Here is a 20,194-nt window from a genome sequence, read left to right as displayed (position 1 = left end):
CTTTTAGAGCAGGGAGGAAGTTCTGAGTTTAAATACAGTTTAAACTTGGTAATTTTTTGGGATGGTCAATGAGATGGAAATTTATGCAGCTTGGTCTGTTTTGAAACCACATATATTTGCAGAATCCTGTATGAACTCGGAAACATTTGCATCCCAGTGACCATCCTCAGTGGCTCTCTTGTTTACATCATATTCAACTATTGAATAAGTTGATTTAAAGCAGACCCAAACCAAACTTTTTTAATTCAAAATATTTAGTTGCACCGCTCACATACAAAGATAAATAAACACTCCTTCAAGCCTGAGCATTTCAGTGCATGCTTTTCACCCTTCTCTTTTCCTAACTAGGGTTATACAGGTGGCAGCCATTACTTCTGAGCTTAGTAGGAGGCTTTAGATTATGGGTGTGTTTGTCATCAGCTACCCTCCCTCACAGGGGCGTGGTCTATGTGAAATCTCACACAAGCTGAGATCACCTCCCCTGTGACATCAACAGTAGCAGCCTGTGTTTTGTTTTTTATCTCCTCCACCAGTCTGCAGGATTCTGTCCCGGAAATATGAAAGGAAGGGAGGGGTTCCTCCAATAAATGAAAAATATTTTATATTTGTTACCATGCAGCTGAAAAAAATGCCGCTATTTATTATAATTTAGAAAATAGATTTTATTTCTGAAATCTTAATTTGGATCCACTTTAAAACAGGATGCTTATGGAGTCGAAGCCCACAGAAAAAAATAACCTTCACCGAGTCCTAAAATCTGTGATCTAGAAATATAAATCCATTATTTTGGAGAGGGGGGAGGGGCTTTACGCCCATAGCAGTCATGTGACTCAGTGCCACCCGAGATCATACATGTGTTCTTATCACACAGAGCTCTCTTCATCCAGCACACAATGATTTAGTCTGGACCAGATGTGTTATTTTTCAATCCTACTGGCAGAGTGGGTGCAGCCTGGAACGTGGCCACTAGACAAAAGCCCTCTGCCCATTGCCAACAATCTCCAGACAGTGTGGGCGTAAAGAAAAGTTTACAGATCATGTGCCTGATTCACAAAGCGGTGCTAACAGTTAGCACGCTGGTGAAAAGCCCTTTATCATGCCTAAACTCAGTTTAGCCGTGATAAGTTTAGGTGTGATAAGTTTAGGCGTGATAAGTTTAGGCGTGATAAGTTTAGGCGTGATAAGTTTAGCATGATAAGTTTAGGCGTGATAAGTTTAGGCATGATAAGTTTAAGCACCAACTGGGTTAGCACCGCAGTGCACAGCTGATCAAAAGTTTTGCGCTAGCAAAGTCTGGTGCACTTCGCATAGAGTTTAATGGCGCTGCTTTGCGTGCGGGACTTTGCGCGCGATCTAAACTTATCTAAACTTATCATGCCTAAACTTATCACGCCTAAACTGGCTTTTCACCAGCGTGGTGCAATGGTTATCATGCCTAAAGTCTCTAACTGGGTTAGCATCGCTTTGTGAATCGAGCCCAATGGGTTTACACTATGTACAAACCGAAGCTGGGTGCACAAATGTACCAGTATAAGAAGCTTACCATCATGCAAAGCCTCAAGTGAAAGTCCTAAGAAACCAGTGAGGGGCGGTTCACATTGGGCGCTTGCCCGCCGCTTCCAGTCAATCGCGGTCGGTTCCCCGATAGCGATTCGGCGGGAAAATTTAGCAATTTCATCGCTATTTGCGCCGTCAATAGAACGAGAAGCACAGCACAATCGCCCCAAAGACGCTGCATGCAGCAGTTTGATTGAAATCACAAAAGCCACAGTGTGAATGTATCCATAGGGATACATTAGTAGCAGCGCTTTGCTGATCACCAGCGATCAGCAAAGCGCTGAAAAAATGCCAAGTGTGAACCCGCACGGAGATAACTTCACTCCCTTCTTCACGGTTGTGATGTGATGCTTCTGCAATCACACAGGAACGGTCCGGAAAGGTCGCTCCGCACGTTACCACTGCGTTGCGAAAATGCAGCAAGGCATACTTTCCACTGAAAATATGCCCCACTTCCAGATTAATCCCTCACCATGTCACAATGTGACCCGCCTGCGAACACTGCGATAGCGCCACGGGGGGTATACAGTAATAGATTGCATCCCGATCTGGCCAAATGATCAATTCCTCTCAGAGAGAAATTCATTCCTACCACTCACAGTGCACATCAATTTCCAATAGATTTCAGCAGGAAATCTATTGTAAATTCAGTTGAATTGCAACGTTTCATTGTTTGACGCAGAGCTATCTATGGATCAACACCCCCTTCTGCCCTGGACTTGTGATTAAAGCAAATCTTTCATCCTTATAATTTCCCGCCTTGACTACTGCAATGCCCTTCTGTCTGGTCTCCCTATGACCTGAATAGCCCCGCTGCAGTCCATCATGAATGCCAGAATTATCCACTCCTCCCATCGCTCCACCAGGGCGGCTCCCCTCTGTGAATCCCTCCACTGGCTTCCTATCCAGTCCAGAATCATTCAAGGTAGTGTGTCCGACCTACAAATCTGTCCACAAAACTTGTCCAACCTACATTTCCGATCTTACTCAGAGGTACACACCTAGCTGCTCACTCCGCTCCACCAATGAATGTCACCTGACCGCCCCCCGCATCACCCAGTCCCATGCACGCCTCCAGGACTTCTCAAGAGCTGCTCCAACACTATGGAACTCCCTACCTCCACCCATTAGGGCAGCCCCCAGCTTCAACATCTTCAAGAAGGCCCTCAAAACTCACCTTTTCACTCTGGCCTACTACCCCTCACAAGTGCTCTAAACCTACAGCTTAACTCTGGTCCCCTACCATTCGTGTCCTTACCTCTCCCTCTAGATTGTAAGCCTTTGGGCAGGGTCCTCCTCCTTTTGTGTCCTACCTGATCTTGCACCTCCATTACTGTGAACCCATGCTAGGCATCTGAGTGAACCTAACTTGCCTAATCTCCATGCTCCATCCAGTGACTGACTAAGCATTACCTTGTACTCATACTGTGCTGTGTGATCTCCATGCTCCATCCAGTGACTAAGCATTACCTTGTACTCATACTGTGCTGTGTGATCTCCATGCTCCATCCAGTGACTAAGCATTACCTTGTACTCATACTGTGCTGTGTGATCTCCATGCTCCATCCAGTGACTAAGCATTACCTTGTACTCATACTGTGCTGTGTGATCTCCATGCTCCATCCAGTGACTAAGCATTACCTTGTACTCATACTGTGCTGTGCGATCTCCATGCTCCATCCAGTGACTAAGCATTACCTTGTACTCATACTGTGCTATGTGATCTGGTCTGTCTTGTATTCCTGTATTGTCTTATTGCTGTATGTCACCCCTAAATATTGTCTGTAACCTAAACTAATGTCCAGCGCTGCGTAATATGTTGGCGCTTTATAAATACAATAAATAATTCTGCTTGATCAATAAAATCGATCGTAGGCAAACATTGAAATTCGATGAATCAGACATATCGGGGCAATAGATTCAGAGTGATCGAATCTTCCAGGAATTGAACAGAAAAATCAATGCGTATTTTACCGCGGCTTCCTGCACTGCAATGAAAATACAATGAGATGTTTACAGTGCAATAAGTGCAGTGTAGCGGCAGACAGCATCCCAACACACTGTATGCAGGGCGTTCAACGGGACACACACTTTTCATTGACAACGCTTCACTGTACGTGATGCAAGACAAGACACAGAAAATTTACATCACACTTTTCTCCTGGCGGACCCAAAGCACCAGAGATGCAGCCACTAGGGGGCGCTCAGTAGGCAGTAGCAGTGTTAGGGAGACTTGCACAAGGTCTAATGTGTGCTGCCACTTTTACATTCTGTTTGGTTCCTGCTTTTACACCGAATGCAACGCCCACTGTGAACGTAGTCCAACAGTGCAAATGGAAGTCAGAATGACTGACCTGCTAGCTTTAAAGGGACTCCGAGCACCTCTCAAGGGCATGCCTTTAAGCCAGACAACTTCCAACAAAGTCGTGCTATGACCCCTCTGGAGGAGCCTCTTGCAACGGCCATGCGTGTCACTTCCTCTTCAGCGATGCACTTCTCTAACAGACAAGACAGTGGTGACCCGGAAGTTATAACATAGCCAAGATGGCAGCAGCTGCTGTCAGTTCTATATCAGTTGCTGTCAGTTACAGCTGAGAGGAGAACTGATGTGTCCATGTTTCCCTATGGCTCAAGTGGGCGATGTTACAGTGTAACAGTGTGCTGACCAGGAAGCCGTTATGGGGTAATGGCCATTTTCAAAATGGAGGACGGAGAATTCCATTGATCACAGTGGACAAATATGACGCAGGAGAGGAAAAATAGATTGAAGAGTAGACTACACAGGAGGCAAGTATGACTTGTATATGTTTATTTTGACTTTTAATTTTCAGTTCAGGTTTTCTTTAAGTACTTTGTAGCACTGGTCGGAGTCTTAAAGGCATGCCCATAAGAGGTGCCCAGCAGCCCTCCTGTCCCACGCTGGTCCTCCATGATCGTCTGTTATCCTGCCGCCAGCTAGTTTCGTTGCAGTCGACCTGAGACAACGGCAACTGCGCCTGCGCGCTATGGGCTACGTGTAGCTTTCTTCGTGTTCCAGCCCATAATAGCGTCCTGCGCTATAGCGGGCTGGAATGCAAAGAAAGCTACGCATAGCCCATAGCGCGCAGGCGCAGTTGCCGTCGTCTCATAGGTCGACTGTAACGATACTAGCTGGCGGCAGGATAACAGAGGATTGTGCGGGACAGGAGGGCTGCTGGGGCCTTGGGGAAGCCCTAGGTAAGCAAAACTTTTTTTTATTTTTAAAGATCTTCTGTTCTGCTTTAAAGAGAATCTGTATTGTTAAAATCGCTCAAAAGTAAACATACCAGTGCGTTAGGGGACATCTCCTATTACCCTCTTTCACAATTTTGCCGCTCCTCGCCGCATTAAAAGTGGTTAAAAACAGTTTTAAAAAGTTTGTTTGTAAACAAACAAAATGGCCACCAAAACAGGAAGTAGGTTGATGTACAGTATGTCCACACATAGAAAATACATCCATACACAAGCAGGCTGTATACAGCATTCCTTTTGAATCTCAAGAGATCATTTGTGTGTTTCCTTCCCCCATGCACTGAAGTTTCAGGCTGCTCTTTTCTTCCTGCAAACAGCTTTGCCCTTGTTTGTAATTCCTCAGTATGTGAAAGCCCAGCCAGCTCGGGGACGATTTATCCAGCTGATTAGAGCAGCTTCTCTCTTATCTAAATAACACACAGGCAGTGTGCATAGAGGGGCCAGAAAGGGTGAGTTCATAGCAGAACCACAACACTGAAGAACTTGGCAGCCTTCCAGACACAGGCCGACAAGTCTGACAGGGGAAAGATACATTGATTTATTACAGAGATGGTGATAGTAGAAAGTGCTGCAGTTAGCCAGAACACATTAGAATAGCTTTTGGAACATGTAGGATGATAAAAAACAGGATGCAATTTTTGTTACGGAGTCTCTTTAAAGAGACTCTGTAACATTAAAAAGATCCCCAGGGGGTACTCACCTCGGGTGGGGGAAGCCTCCGGATCCTAATGAGGCTTCCCATGCCATCCTGTCCCACGGGGGTCTCGCCGCAGCCCTCCGAACAGCCGGCGACTGTGCCGACTGTCAGTTCAATATTTACCTTTGCTGGCTCCAGCGGGGGCGCTGTGGCGGCTTTCCGTTCCGAACTACACGGAAATACCCGATCTCATTCGGGTCCGCTCTACTGCGCAGGTGCAGGAAACTTGCGCCTGCACAGTAGAGCAGACCCGACGGCGATCGGGTATTTCCGTGTAGTTCGGAGCCGACAGCCGTCAGAGCGCCTGCGCAGGAGCCAGGAAGGTAAATATTGACGTCACCGCTGCACGGACTCCACGGAGGGCTGCAGCGAGACCCCTGACGGATGGAGGACGGCGTGGGAAGCCTCATTAGGATCCGGAGGCTTCCCCCACCCGAGGTGAGTACCCCCCAGGGGATCTTTTCATGTTACAGTTCCTCTTTAAGTATCCGTTTGTTTTTTCAGTTTCTTGGAGGATTAGTTGCTAAAGCTGCTCTTGTTGCAAATAAAAGTGTTCCACAAGCCACACAGCATCACCCTCCTGTTTTGATGCTAAACGTGCACTAACACGCCACAATCATCTAACTTACCAATGGCTCATACTAAGCTACGTACTAACACATGTAAACAAGTCTCCCTCTCGGTGTGGAGATCTTGGCACAGGATATCAGTGATTTTCATGGTTAAATTATAGCAAGTTTCATAAGAGCCGGTTCACATTGGGCACTTCCCAGCGATTGCGTTCGGCAGCAAAATCTCACGATTTCAGCTTGCAATTCCAGTCAATAGGACGAAAATCACAACGCAAATCCCCAAAGACGCTGCATGCAGCATGTTTGTGATTGATTGAAATCGCAAACGCCGCATTGTGAATCTATCTATAGGGATACATTAGCAGCATCGCTTTGCGATCAGCGCTGAAAAAGCGCCCAGTGTGTACTGGGCCTCAGATGATTTTTTTTTCCTTTTATGACCACCCTATGGCCCATATGCAATTCACTTTTTCTCCAGAGTTATCTCCTAGGAGATCATTTTCATTTTCTCTTTAAAATAACTTTTCATGCATGAAGAAGTACCTAAAAGTTGGTTAAAAAGTACTGTCAAAATTATTTTGAATATTTTGTTGCTTGTTGGTTGTTTTAAGGGCATTTTATGACACAGTATGTCACTTACAGTAGGTAGTAGAAATCTGACAGAAGCGACAGGTTTTGTACTAGTCCATTTCGTCATAGGGGATTCTCAGCGATGTATTTATTTTCAAAACCACTTAGTGAATAGCAGTTGCTCTGTCCAACTGCCAAAAAACTGTAGCGAGGAGGGAAGCGGGCCAGCATCATTGTTTAACCACTTTACCTCCCTTGCTACGCTTATCTACTCCCCACAAAACTTTACTTGAAGCTCAGGGGAGTAGATAGGCGTACTTGTGGTAAACAGTGTGCTGTATGCCCAATAAGCTATCTGATTATGTATATAGGGTATCATTTTAACCGTGACAAGTGAGGGAATAGGTTTTGTGTTTGACAACTGAGGGCTAAGTCATGTGATTTTTTTTACCGGAAAACTGAATGAAAAGCAATAAAACTTATTTTTATGTACTCTGTACCCCTAAATAAATACTTGTGTAAAAAAAACAAAAGTGACAGCATTGAAAAGAGAATACATAGTTACCCTAGGGACTTAGCTTTTAAAATATGTATGCCATGAGAGTGTATTACTGTTAAAGTGAACCTCCGGACTAAAAATCGACTCAGCAGCACTGAAAAGGCTTTGTGTTTCCTTAACAGTTTCACAGCATCAGAACTTTGTTTCTCTTATACAAGCCTCATTTTTAGCTGCACAGAAGAAAACTGCCCGGGCTTTTTTCCCCTGATGCTGTGCAAAGCATGATGGGATTTCTGATTTTGTTCTCGTTCTGCTGTTTTGGTGCAAATCTTTTTTTTACATTTTGAATTTGACATTTGAAGCCTAGCGTGTGCAGCTGGGAGGGGTAATCAGGACACAGGGCAGTTGGAACTGTGTCTACTGCTCCTTGTCACCTCCTTTCAACCAAAAAGATGACTGCCCCCATGACCAAGATGGCAGCCCCCATGAATCACAAACATTTGCCTGTTCTTTTAAAACAGTGTGGGTAAGAGATTATATTACCTATCTATTCTAATTAACCACCCTGGCGTTCTATTAAGATCGCCAGGGCGGCTGCGGGAGGGTTTTTTTTAAATAAAAAAAAACACTTTCATGCAGCCAACTGAAAGTTGGCTGCATGAAAGCCCACTAGAGGGCACTCCGGAGGCGTTCTTCCGATCGCCTCCGGCGCCCAGAATAAACAAGGAAGGCCGCAATGAGCGGCCTTCCTTGTTTTGCTTACATCGTCGCCATAGCGAAGAGCGGAGTGACGTCATGGACGTCAGCCGACGTCCTGACGTCAGCCGCCTCCGATCCAGCCCTTAGCGCTGGCCGGAACTTTTTGTTCCGGCTACGCTGGGCTCAGGCGGCTGGGGGGACCCTCTTTCGCCGCTGCTCGCGGCGGATCGCCGCAGAGCGGCGGCGATCAGGCAGCACACGCGGCTGGCAAAGTGCCGGCTGCGTGTGCTGCTCTTTATTTGATGAAAATCGGCCCAACAGGGCCTGAGCGGCAGCCTCCGGCGGTGATGGACGAGCTGAGCTCGTCCATACCGCCCGGCTGGTTAACATAACTAATGTAACTTGATGACAGTATGTTTGTTTAGGCTGAAGTTCCCCTTTAATCATGAAGATAAGGGCTTTTAATTACTGATAGAGTACAATGAGAAAACAAAAAAAACACAAACCAGAAACTAATATATTATCGCCATACATTGTACTAGGAACATTATTTAAAATGTTGAGATAACCAGGACAAATTAGCAAATACAATGTGTGGGTTTTACCTATTATAACATTGTTTATTTGAAAACTATAGTGCATGGAAATGGAGAAATAGTGTATTTTTTCTTTTTTTTTCCTCATTTTTCCCTTTAAAATACACAGATAATAACATTATTACTAAAAGCAAATATCACCATCACAAAGCATAATTTGTGGCAAAAAAACCAAGATATAGATCATTTACATCTGATGAGTAGCAATAAAGTTATTGGTGAATGAATGGGAGGAGCGCTGAAATGTGAAAATTGCTCTGGTTTTTAAGCAAAAAACCCTGTGGTGCTGAAGTGGTTAAATCCTTTTTAGGGAATATCTTTATATAAATAAAATAGAATAAAAGCCTTGCTGAGAATCCCCTATGAAGAGATGGACTAGTCCAAAACCTGTCGCTTCCATCAGATTTCTACTAACTACTGTAAGTGACAGCAACATAGAAGAAAAGTAATTTATGGCTCATTTTACTCTGGGAAAAAAATGTACTTATTTGTCTATGTTTGCACATATTTTAAATGTTACAATTTTTCGCTATAGTGCCCCTTTAAGTCTACTGCGACTCTTACCTGACCTTGTGAACACCTACATTATAAGAGATTTACCTTACTGGCTTTCCACAGAATCAATAAGCTGCTTGATATTTCCATGTGCTAAATTCACCCAATACAATACAAGAGTTAAATGTCTGCTCTAAACAAAGGAAACAGAAATGGTAACATTAACCACTTAAGCCTATCTGGACGAATATGTTCGTCCAGATAGGCTGTGCTGCTTCTAGTGTGCGGTGCGCGCTCCCGCCGCCCGCCATTAGCCCCCCGATCAGTGAATGGGAATATAATCCCTATTCACCAATCTAAGTCCCTCGCAAAAAAAAAACAGTTTCTCATCAGAGGCTGCGGTCTTTCTGCAAATAGAAAAGTTCCCGTCTTCATTCTAGTTCCTGGAAGCGTCATCGTACGCTTCCAGGACTTTGACTGTCTTGTGGCCAAATAGTAAACTACACCCACATACATTTTTTAATAAAGAAATGCATTAAATTACATTAAAATTAGCTGTTTACTTCCCCACACCAAAAATAACCCAAATAATTTTTTTTTATAAAAAAATAAAAAAAATTACAATTAAAAAACAAACAAACAAATAGTTACCCAAGAGTCTGAACTTTTTAAATATGCATGTCAAAGGAGTATATTAATATAATTTTTAAATTTTTGCCTTGTAAATAGTGATGGATGCAAATTGATAAAATGCACCTTTATTTCCAAATAAAATATTGGCGCCATACATTGTGATAGGGACATAATTTAAATGGTGTTATAAGCAGGACAAATAGGCAAATAAAATACATGGGTTTTAATTACGGTACAATGTATTAATTTCAAACTATAATGGCCAAAAACAGAGAAATAATGATTTTTTTCCATTTCTTTCTTAATCTTCCTGTTAAAATGGATTTAGAATAAATTCTTAGCAAAATGTATCACCCCAAGAAAGCCTAATTTGTGGCGGAAAAAAACAAGATATAGATTAATTCATTGTGAGGAGTAGTGATAAAGTTATTGGCAAATGAATGGGAGCTGAAAGATGCTCAGATGCAAAAAAATGTACAACCCTTCGGGCTTAAAGGGAAACTTAAGTCAAGTATAAAAAATGAGATTAACTCACCTGGGGCTTCCCTCAGCCCCCAGCAGCCGATTGGTGCCCTCGCAGCCCCGCTCTGACGCTCCAGGACCCGCCGGCGAACACTTCCGGTTTCGCCGTCACCGGCCGACAGGCATGGGAACGCGAGTGATTCTTCGTGTCCCCAGCCTGTATATCGCCCCCTATGCTGCTATTGCGACCAGCTGGCCACAATAGTAGCATAGGGGGCGATATACAGGCTGGGAACGTGAACAATCACTCGCGTTCCCATGCCTGTCGGTCGGTGCAGGCCAAACCGGAAGTGTTCGCCGGCGGGTCCTGGAGCGTCAGAGCGGGGCTGCGAGGGCACCGATCGGCTGCAGGGGGCTGAGGGAAGCCCCAGGTGAGTAAATCTCATTTTTTATACTTGACTTAAGTTTCCCTTTAAGTGGTTAAACTAAAATATTAATAGCGGGTAGTGTAGTAACTGCAGTTACACTAGAAGTGGACAAATGTATAAATTCATCCATCTCCACACCTACAAATCTACACAAACAATAAAAAAAAAAAAAAAAAAAACAAATAATGCTACACAATTTTAAAACGTAAAAATAACACATTTATTTACGCAAAAATATATTTAAATTACAACTTCACATTTTGGCGGTATAAAACACAAATTTTTACAAAGAAAAATAGTTTGTGGGCTTCAGCCTGTTCATCACTCAAAAGTTTGCAACCCAGCGTGGAGAGTTTGAGCAAGAGATAAACAAATGGTATTGGTGGCACAGAAGATGCAAAAAAGTTGCAACGCTGCTGAAAAGTTGCAGTGCGATTATACAGAGATCAATAATGTAATGTACTTGCATTACTGATGTACCTCCCTGTTAAAATACACTTGTCACTGTTTATATTACTAATAAATGTATGCAGATGTCATCAGCACTCCCATGGAGAGATTGTGATCAGTGGCAGAGGCGGGACAAGGTCCTCCAGCACCCAAGGCTGAGACACCAAAGTGCGCCCCTCCATCCCTCCCACCCCAGCCGTCACACACTGATTGCTATTAGACTAAGAGGCGCCACAGGGCCCACAATCTCCCCAACACCTTAATATCTAGTTATCTGGCTTGCAGTCACTGCCATGTATCCCTTTTTCTTATTTCTTTCTGCTTCAAACACAATTAGGAATGACAGCTGATTGAATTCTGCGCCCCCTCCTACACTGCGCCCTGAGGCTGGAGCCTCTCCAGCCTATGCCTCGGCCCTGATCAGTGGAAAGCGTAACAATTTCAGGTAACCATAAACATAGTACAGTTCACTGAAATGGCCGATATCGGTCATTTCGGCCAACTATCAGCTGCAAACTGTAAAAACCCGATTCGCCAGGATGGATTATGGGTAGGGTTGGTTTAGAATCACATTCGCATTGCATGTTTGTGGCAACGTTGCCTAATAGGGGTGATCAATCGGTTGCAATCATTTTGTGCTTCTGCAATTATATGCTGCTTGAAAATGGACCAAATGCTGCTGCAGCATTGAAGGCCCTTTTCCAAAAGGCAGTTGATCGTGAAAAGACTGTCAAACAGTCACAACTGCCTGCTGTTGCCTGGTAACTGCTCACTGAGTGTGCTGGTCAGCCGCCTGTGGAAAACGGCCCTAAGCCCCCTTTCCACGAGCAGTGGATAGGCAGCGAAATGACTATCGAACTCTCAGACCTGCTCACTGCTGCCCGGTAACTGCTCACTGAGCATGCAGTGTAAGCTGGCCGGGAAAAGAGCCCTAAATTGATCTGTTTTCAATCTGCATATATTGGCATAAAATGAGCACAAACCTTTCCATCTCATTAATCATTAGCATTGCCTAACAAGGCTTGTAGCAGAAACTGCCCTGCAATGTGTATTGGCTAATTTGCAAATAGCAGGGTGGCTGCAGGTGCTTACCATCCCGCCACCTGCAGTCTAAACTACCACATCTATGGTTTCCGGTTAGGGTTTATGAGAAAGTAATGCTTCAACTGGTTGCTAAAGAAGAGGCTGCTAACATTAGGTGATCTGTACCCCCACTAGTCTAGTCCCAAAAGCCAGCAGCTATAAGCTAGTGTGTGTACATAGAAGTGCCAAACAGAAGCTTATTACATTTAAAACAAAGAACGACATGAAAAAAGTCATGTATAGATTTGTCTAAATTAACAAATGCGTATTTTCTTTCCTAGGAACCAATCAGCGGTTTCCTTCCAGGGTTTAATCTTCTTTAGTATCAGGAAAAGAATAAGCTTAAAAGTGGCAAGAAAATAAAAAATAATTCTACAGCCAGACAACCGATGTTTCTGTACTAAACCTGGAACTTTTGTATAACGCTAAAAAACAGCAGCTCCCCCAGGAGCCAGATCCTTCTCCCATACTGTACTGGGAACTGGAGGGAGAGCTTGGGATTCGTTGTTAAAGTGGAACTTGGAATCTTAAAATTTAAAAACACATACAAATAAGTAAGTTTCTCCCAGAGTAAAATGAGCCATAAATTACTTCTCTCCTATGTTGCTGTCACTTACAGTAGGTAGCAGAAATCTGACATTACCGACAGGTTTTGGGCTAGTCCATCTCTTCATGAAGGATTCTAAGCATGGCCTTTATTCTTTATAAATATATAATTTCCTTAAAATAATTAATACAAAGATGCTGTCCATCCTCCCTGTTCACTTCTTTGGCAGTTGGACGGAGCAACTGCCATTCACCAAGTGCTTTTAAAAGTAAAGAAAACCCTGAGAACCCCCCTATGAGAAGATGGGCTAGTCCAAAATCTGTCAGTAATGTCAGATTTCTACTGCCTACTGTAAGTGACAGGAACATAGGAAAAAAAGTCATTTATGGCTCATTTTACTCTGGGAGAAATGTACTTCTTATTTGTAGGCGTTTTAATCTTTAAGATTTTTGTGACAATTCCTCTTTAAGAAAAAAAAGAAAGAAAGAGAAGGCGATTGGTCATTAGCAGCGTTATGTCATATACTTATTTATGAACCTCGCTACCTATAGGAAACCATTAGCTTATTAGATCGGAGTAATCCGAAAGACCTTCAAGCCATAAAACACTGGCCAAATATGTTAAAGGGGCAGCTCTTTTGAAAATCAATATCTGCTGTACGCTTCTCGCATGAAGTCATTTTGTAGGAAGTTTACTATTCCTCGGTGTGGACAGGAATGATTTGCCAATCTATAAACAGCCTGGTTAGTCCCCAGGTGGGATACAGGACTACATCTAGGGATCAGGAAGCTGCAGTGACTGCGCTGGGTTCCATGCTTCTGGCCTTATCTCCTGGCTCTCCAGAGGAGTGTTGCAGCATCTTGCCTCTCTGCAGCCTCGGAGCCATGCTTCTGGCCTCATCTCCTGGCTCTCTAGAGTGTTGCAGCATCTGGCCTCTCTGCAGCCTCTGAGCCATGCTTCTGGCCTCATCTCCTGGCTCTCCAGAGGAGTGTTGCAGCATCTTGCTCTCTGCAGCCTCTGAGCCATGCTTCTGGCCTCATCTCCTGGCTCTCCAGAGGAGTGTTGCAGCATCTTGCTCTCTGCAGCCTCTGAGCCATGCTTCTGGCCTCATCTCCTGGCTCTCCAGAGGAGTGTTGCAGCATCTTGCTCTCTGCAGCCTCTGAGCCATGCTTCTGGCCTCATCTCCTGGCTCTCCAGAGGAGTGTTGCAGCATCTTGCTTCTCTGCAGCCTCTGAGCCATGCTTCTGGCCTCATCTCCTGGCTCTCCGGAGGAGTGTTGCAGCATCTTGCTTCTCTGCAGCCACTGAGAGCAGACATTTTAACTCCAGATACAACTTCCCAGGCCATTAAGAGTCATTAAGACGCAGCTAATAGCTGTGGGAAGAAACAGAGGGCTCACCGGCATATTTATCCCGGAAGGAGGAGGAGGGAGAGCTAGAGACATATACACAGTAATGGACTCACTGTAAACAAGACACATATATAAAGGGGGATTTAAAGAACAGAAATACTAAGGAAATAGAAAGGTTAAGGCCAAATCTGATAGCTCAGCTTTGGAGAGAAAACTGTTAGTATTTATTATTTCTCATCTTCTTAAAGTGAACCAGAGAAGACGCACCCTCATGTATTTTACCATATATATTAGTGGGAACATTAGAGAAAACGCCTACCCTGCTCTCTGTTTCATCCTTCCCTGCTCAGCCTGCTTGTTATCAGCCCCGATAAAATCCCTCACTGAGCATTCAGTCTGGCTTTGCTCAGGAATCATTATAGCTGAGTCATTATAGCAGAGCGAGAAGGGGGCAGGCTTGGGATTGAAAAGACATCAGAAAAGACAGACTCAGCTATAATGATTCCTGAGCAAAGCCAGGCTGAATGCTCAGTGAGGGATTTTATCGGGGCTGATAACAAGCAGGCTGAGCAGTAAAGGATGAAACAGAGAGCAGGGTAGGTGTTTTCTCTAATGTTACCACTGATATATATGGTAAAATACATGAGGGTGTTTCGTCTCTGGTTCCCTTTAAGGCCCTAAATTCAGCCTCCCATTTATTCATACATATAATACAAAATGTGTATTAAACTAGCAATACACAGTTTTATGCATTACACTTCTGTATTTCTTTGCAGCAAATGTTGAAAATACCTGGCTGGCTGGGTCCAGCAGCTGCATTTCCTGCTGAGAGGACAAGGCAATGTTACTGAACTCCTCCCCCTTATTACCCATATGAGATAGTTGGGGAGAACTGGGAGAAGGCAGCATCCAGCTTTTCCTGTGAGCATAAAGACTGTCTGTGCTGCTGAGGGCTCGTTTCCACTATTGCAGTGCGGAATCGCCTGAATTCCACCGCTGATGAAATCGCATGCGGATGCGATTCCCCATGCGTTTTTGCCGCGAATTTGCATGCGATTTCGCATAGGTGAGGGTATATGCTGTTTTTAACCATGTCACTGCCTGTGTGAATTTACATTGGTACCTATGCGAATTTGCGGCAAAAACCGCATGGGGAAAATGCATGCGATTTCCCTATTAAATACATTGCATGCGATTCGCATGCATTCCACTCGCAGGCGAATTCTGCGGCTCTTTTGTGCGTTTTTTTCACAGCTGAAAAAAAACCGCACCTCAACAACGCTACAGTGGAAACAGGCCCATCTGCTTGCATTACATGTGGGAATCCGCATGCATTAGACGCATGCGGATTCGCGATAGTGGAAACGAGCCCTAAGACACTGACACTTTGTGGCCAGTACTGCAGCTACAGCAAAACAGAATCTTGTACCCCTGTCCCTGCTCAGTCTTACAATACATTTAATACTTTCCACACCATCCGCAGTGTCTATATAAAAGGGTTAAATATTAGCAATGAAACAAAAGGGCAGAGTGAGGAGAGGTGCACGTGGTTTTTACAAACGTAATGGTAAAGGAGTTGGAAAGAGTAACAATCCTTTATTATAAATGGGTACAAAGACTGCTGAGCTGCAGTGCTGGGCACAAAGAGCTAACCTCACTCAGCAGCAGGAGGTGGGAAGGGTTAGCTGCTATGTGCTGAGGAAGCAGTTTCCACTCATCTAGCAACAAGGAGCTACAGGATGCAGTCAGCCAAACATTTTCAAAATGTTTATTGCAAAGAGATCAGATATGCAATGTGTAAAACTGTGTACTGCTAAATGAAAAGAACTTTATTGTGTATTAAAAATGGGAGGCATAACTAAGACTTCAAATCTCCTGGGGACTTATGTGCACAGTTGTGATCTCCGCCCCTTAATTCCTGGCTACACCACTCTGCCCCACTCATTAGGAAAGGGATTCCATTCTCTCTGCTGAGTTTTTCATCTATGTGGGTTATATAGGCTATATAAATAAGCCAGGAAGTCTGTAAGGTCACCCCACCTGAATACAACTGCCAATGGGAAAATGCAAGTGCATTTCTCAGTGCTTTTAGTAATAGCTAATAAGGTCATGGAGCAGCAATACAAATTGTCGCTGCTCTAAGTGCTGGATGGATGGAATAACAAATCAAGGCTACTGGTAGGAGTAGGCCGTAGCAGCTGTAAAACATACTGGACCTCTAAGATCTTTTACTACTGCTAAATAGCCTAACTATAATCAAGCAAGTGGACATTTAATTACACGCAAGTATGGGGTCTACACATTCTTTCACTAGCAGAGGCCTATTGTATGATCACCGTCAGGATGCCTCTCCAGTAAGGTACATATCACAAGCAGTTTGTGCCAGTGTGACAGTTTGTGCAGTAGAGGGAGATCCCAGGATCTGGCCATGGGTCAGTACAGAGCAAAGATGTCTCCCATAGCAGCTCTCATCAAGGTTGATTTGAGCTGTACACAAGTCTCGATACTGTGTAGTCTTCTTCTTTTCACACTGTTGCTGAGATAACAGTTCTGAATCCCAATCGGACTCTGATGACCCATCATACTGGATAAGCTTGGGGTTGAAGTGAATTCTGGAGTGACTGATAGTGCCATCCTTTCTCTTGCAGTTGCTTTCCCCTTCTGTCAAGGATAAGAAGCCATGTGCTGCCAGTTGCAGCTCAGAGTCAGGAAGCTTGTGAAACAGTAACATGTTCCATGGCATAGGTTCGTATTGGTAGGGTGATTTCTTGGCAGGCGGGTTGCATGGGGAAAAGCAATGCTTACGTTTACCTCTACCTGGATCAGCATCATTTTGCAGGTCCATCAGCTCCTCTAGGTTGGCTTTATTACTCAAAGTGGCAACGCTATGCATCTCAACTGGAGTGTTTGCTTGGCTTTCACATAGTGGTTTAAGATTTGGCAGGGTCAGTTCTTCTGTGATGGTGTCGTTAGTAAGGGGGATACTGGACATTACCACTTGAGTATCTGCTGGGCCTTGGCACACGGGTGCCTTATACACCTTCTCCAATGTTTCTTTGTTGGCTTCTTTCACAAGGGTTGTATTGGACAGCACCATGGGAGTATCTTCTGGGCTTTGGCACAATGGCTCGTCTGTGATGGCTTCATAAGCATGAAGTGTACTGGGTCTCACCACTGGAGGTTCTGCTGCATCTTGGCAGGATGGTACTACATATGGTTGGGGTAGATCTTCCGTGATTGTTCTACTGACCACAGAAGAGGTGCTGAGCATTACTAGTGGAGTTTCTGCGAGTCTTTCACATGAAGAAGACATATTTAGCTGGGGAAAAGTTATACTCATATCTGAATGTAAGCAATCTGGGGCATTAAATACTGTCCGTCTCTGTGTATCAAACAAGAGCATCTGTTCATGCAGTCTAGTTGTATTTAGAGGTACCTCTGGCATCTCTTCAGCTATTGCACTCCCAGTTGGCACCTGCACTTGGGCATCCAGTAAATGAGTTGTATGCAGGTTTCCACCAGAAGATTCTGCAAAAAGCCCTTGACAAAGATCCCCGATTTTGAGCCCTGTTGCCTGGCCTAGTGATAATTTACTGTAGTGTGTACCATTAGCACTTATGATTTGTTCATGTGTGTGCATTCCAGGAAGAGAGTCTTCCAGTCTCTGTGCATTGTGTGCTTCACCCAAGCCTTCAGAAACGAGGACATCCAGTGGATCTCTAAGAGGGCTGAGCAGCATTGGTGGGTTGAGCTTTGCAATCGCATCGGCCACACTCAGTTCTGTATGTTGTTCATCTGTAGGAATGACCAATGACTGGACAGTATATACAGAGGTTAGTCCTGCTTCTTCAGTGTACCAGGAGACTTCAGTAACGACACCTACATGAGATGTTACGCTTACGTCACAGGTGACTTCCATGGGCTCTTTACTATGTGTACGCTCTCCATTTATATATTCTGCACATGGAGGTCGATCTTCGTTCTCTTCACGTCCACCTGTCACATTTGCCATACTCTCTTCTTGTAACCTCAAGGGGATATTCTTTACAGGCAAACCGCCAGCTGAAATCATTGTGGTTTTCGTCCCTTCGTGGTCTTCTTCTGCAATCGGGAATAGGCCTTCTCCTACAGGAGCAGAGGTGCCATAATCTTCACTCAATCGTTTAGAAGCACCCTGCTTTTGTGCCTCTTCTGCAGGAGGAACGTCTAGTTCTTTTACTGTACTTGGGGCATCACAAGCGCCTTTCTCAAGGGAAGGCTTAAACCTGAGAGAGATGGGAATATAAATACAGTCCAAATTAATATTATGATCTGAAAGAACATCAAATAGCAAGCCAATGGCCACAGCCCCTGTAAACTGATAAATTCACCACTCTCCACCTATGGCTCTCTAGAGCCAATCTCTGAGCAAATACCTTAAAGCGGATCCGAGATGAAAAACTATAACAAGTAACTTGTCTATATATTTTATCTAAAGTTTAGATAGTTTACACAGCATATATAGCTGCAAACAGCTTCAACAGAATATAATCATTTCTTCCTGTGATAGAACGGCAGCAGCCATGTTGTTTGTAAACATTACACACAGGCAAGCTGATCTGCATCTTCAGCCCTCAGCCCGTAAAAACCCAATTCCCCCTCCTCCCCTCTGCCTCTGAAATCTCTAGCTAGTAACACCTCCCCCCTCCTCCTGCCCAGACTGAGATCCTATAAGCCCTTGCTACTGTCTGAAAATGCCAAGGCTCTCTGAAAAGCTGTGGGCGAGGCTTGTTTAGTTTATAGGGAATTAGAGTATTAAAACAAAAAAGTATATGGCTTGAGGAATGCCTTATAAACTATATGAAAGGAACACAATTATGCAATGAGTAAAAGTTTATCGCGGATCCACTTTTACACACCGCAAAATAACTAGTTCTCCTATCCTGCACATTTTTTTTTTTTTAAAGGCTGTGTTTGCAGTTACAGTTTGAGTTCTTCAGGACCTCAGCAAATTTTGTCTTACAATAATTGCAGTGGTTAAATTATAAAAGCAAGACTTTAAAGACAAACCCATTAAATTTCATTGCCATCATCGATCATAAATAATGGTGGAAATGATGTAGGACAATCCTCTGTGCCAAGAATAACAAAAAACAGCGGTCTTTATTGGCCTACGAAATCATGTATAAAAGCGGTTGGCACTGTCCTTCTGTAGGAATAGGGCTCATCATACATACCTCCGTCAGCATTTGTACGCTAGAGGGTGATCAAATTGCTAAACTAAATACGCCTTAGAAAGTTTATCAAAAGCCTTCTAAATCAACTCGTTATTTATATTCATAGCGGCTTTTTCAAGTTGCCCACCGTAAAAATAAAATCCAACCTGACTGCAGGAAGTAAGTTAGACTATGCCCAGGAAGTGGGAGATTGCTCCACCCATATAGTTAAGTGGCTCACCGCCTGCCTCTCTATTCGGTCTCGGAAAGGGAGAATGGATGGGAAAATCAATGTTTGTCTTCTGGGGTACAGCTGAGTACACTCCCTGCAGCTGGGTTGGATGGACACAAAAATAAGTGAGAGTAAATGCATGAATAACAAATACTGTATTCAATGCTTTATGCCCAGTTTATAAACATGGTGCAGTAGAGTCCCAGTTATCTGGAACTCAACTAACCAGCAGTCTCAACCAATCAACCAACACAGATCACCAGCAGTACTCACAGTACTGAAGGCCAACTTCTTATGTTTGTGGGCTCTGCTGTGCATAAAGACGGGGTTCCATGGATCTCCCAAAATGAATACGCTTTCAATTACTGTTTTTTAACATTTAATTCGGAGTTTATGGAATGTATATAGAGTGGGGTATAGTTCTGTATTAGCTGGGCCTATTTTTAACATGGAATCTCAAACAAACAGAAAACACATTCGGCATTAGCCAATCCCAGTCAGTGCCAGATAACAGACTCTACTGTATATGCATCTACCTATATAAATGTATACTTCTATGTGGTTTTAATTCACTACAGCCACTAGTATTAGCTTCCATAGCTTGATTCCAAGAAATCATTGCCCCATTTAGACTAAGATTGCTGTAACAGGGCTCTCTTCCAAGTTGTCTCTCGTAACTCCTGCATAGTTTGTTAGACAACCAACTCCATCAGTTACTGTCACATTATGTTGTACATTGCCTTTGTATTTTTCATCCTTGTTATCTACAACCCTACAGAAGAGGACGACGCTGTATTTTTAAACCCTCATTCTGGATTCTAGTATTCTTCATTCTGCCCCGACAATGTTTTCACTGGC

The 20,194-nt window shown here is 43.9% G+C and overlaps 1 protein-coding gene across 1 annotated transcript in view; it reads right to left on the bottom strand.

Moving 5' to 3' along the window:
• Positions 1–14,556: 14,556 nt before the first annotated feature.
• The window catches only part of DBF4B (DBF4B-CDC7 kinase regulatory subunit), a 103,381-nt gene continuing 97,743 nt past the window's right edge, over positions 14,557–20,194 (bottom strand). The window contains exon 14 of the mRNA XM_068262643.1: positions 14,557–18,174. Within this exon, the coding sequence (XP_068118744.1) occupies positions 16,248–18,174 (1,927 nt within the window). The 3' untranslated portion in view covers positions 14,557–16,247. The remainder of the gene's footprint in view (positions 18,175–20,194) is intronic.

Source organism: Hyperolius riggenbachi, chromosome 12 (genome assembly GCF_040937935.1).
Source record: "Hyperolius riggenbachi isolate aHypRig1 chromosome 12, aHypRig1.pri, whole genome shotgun sequence".
Classification (NCBI taxonomy): domain Eukaryota; kingdom Metazoa; phylum Chordata; class Amphibia; order Anura; family Hyperoliidae; genus Hyperolius; species Hyperolius riggenbachi.
This window is presented reverse-complemented; position numbering and strand designations above follow the sequence as displayed.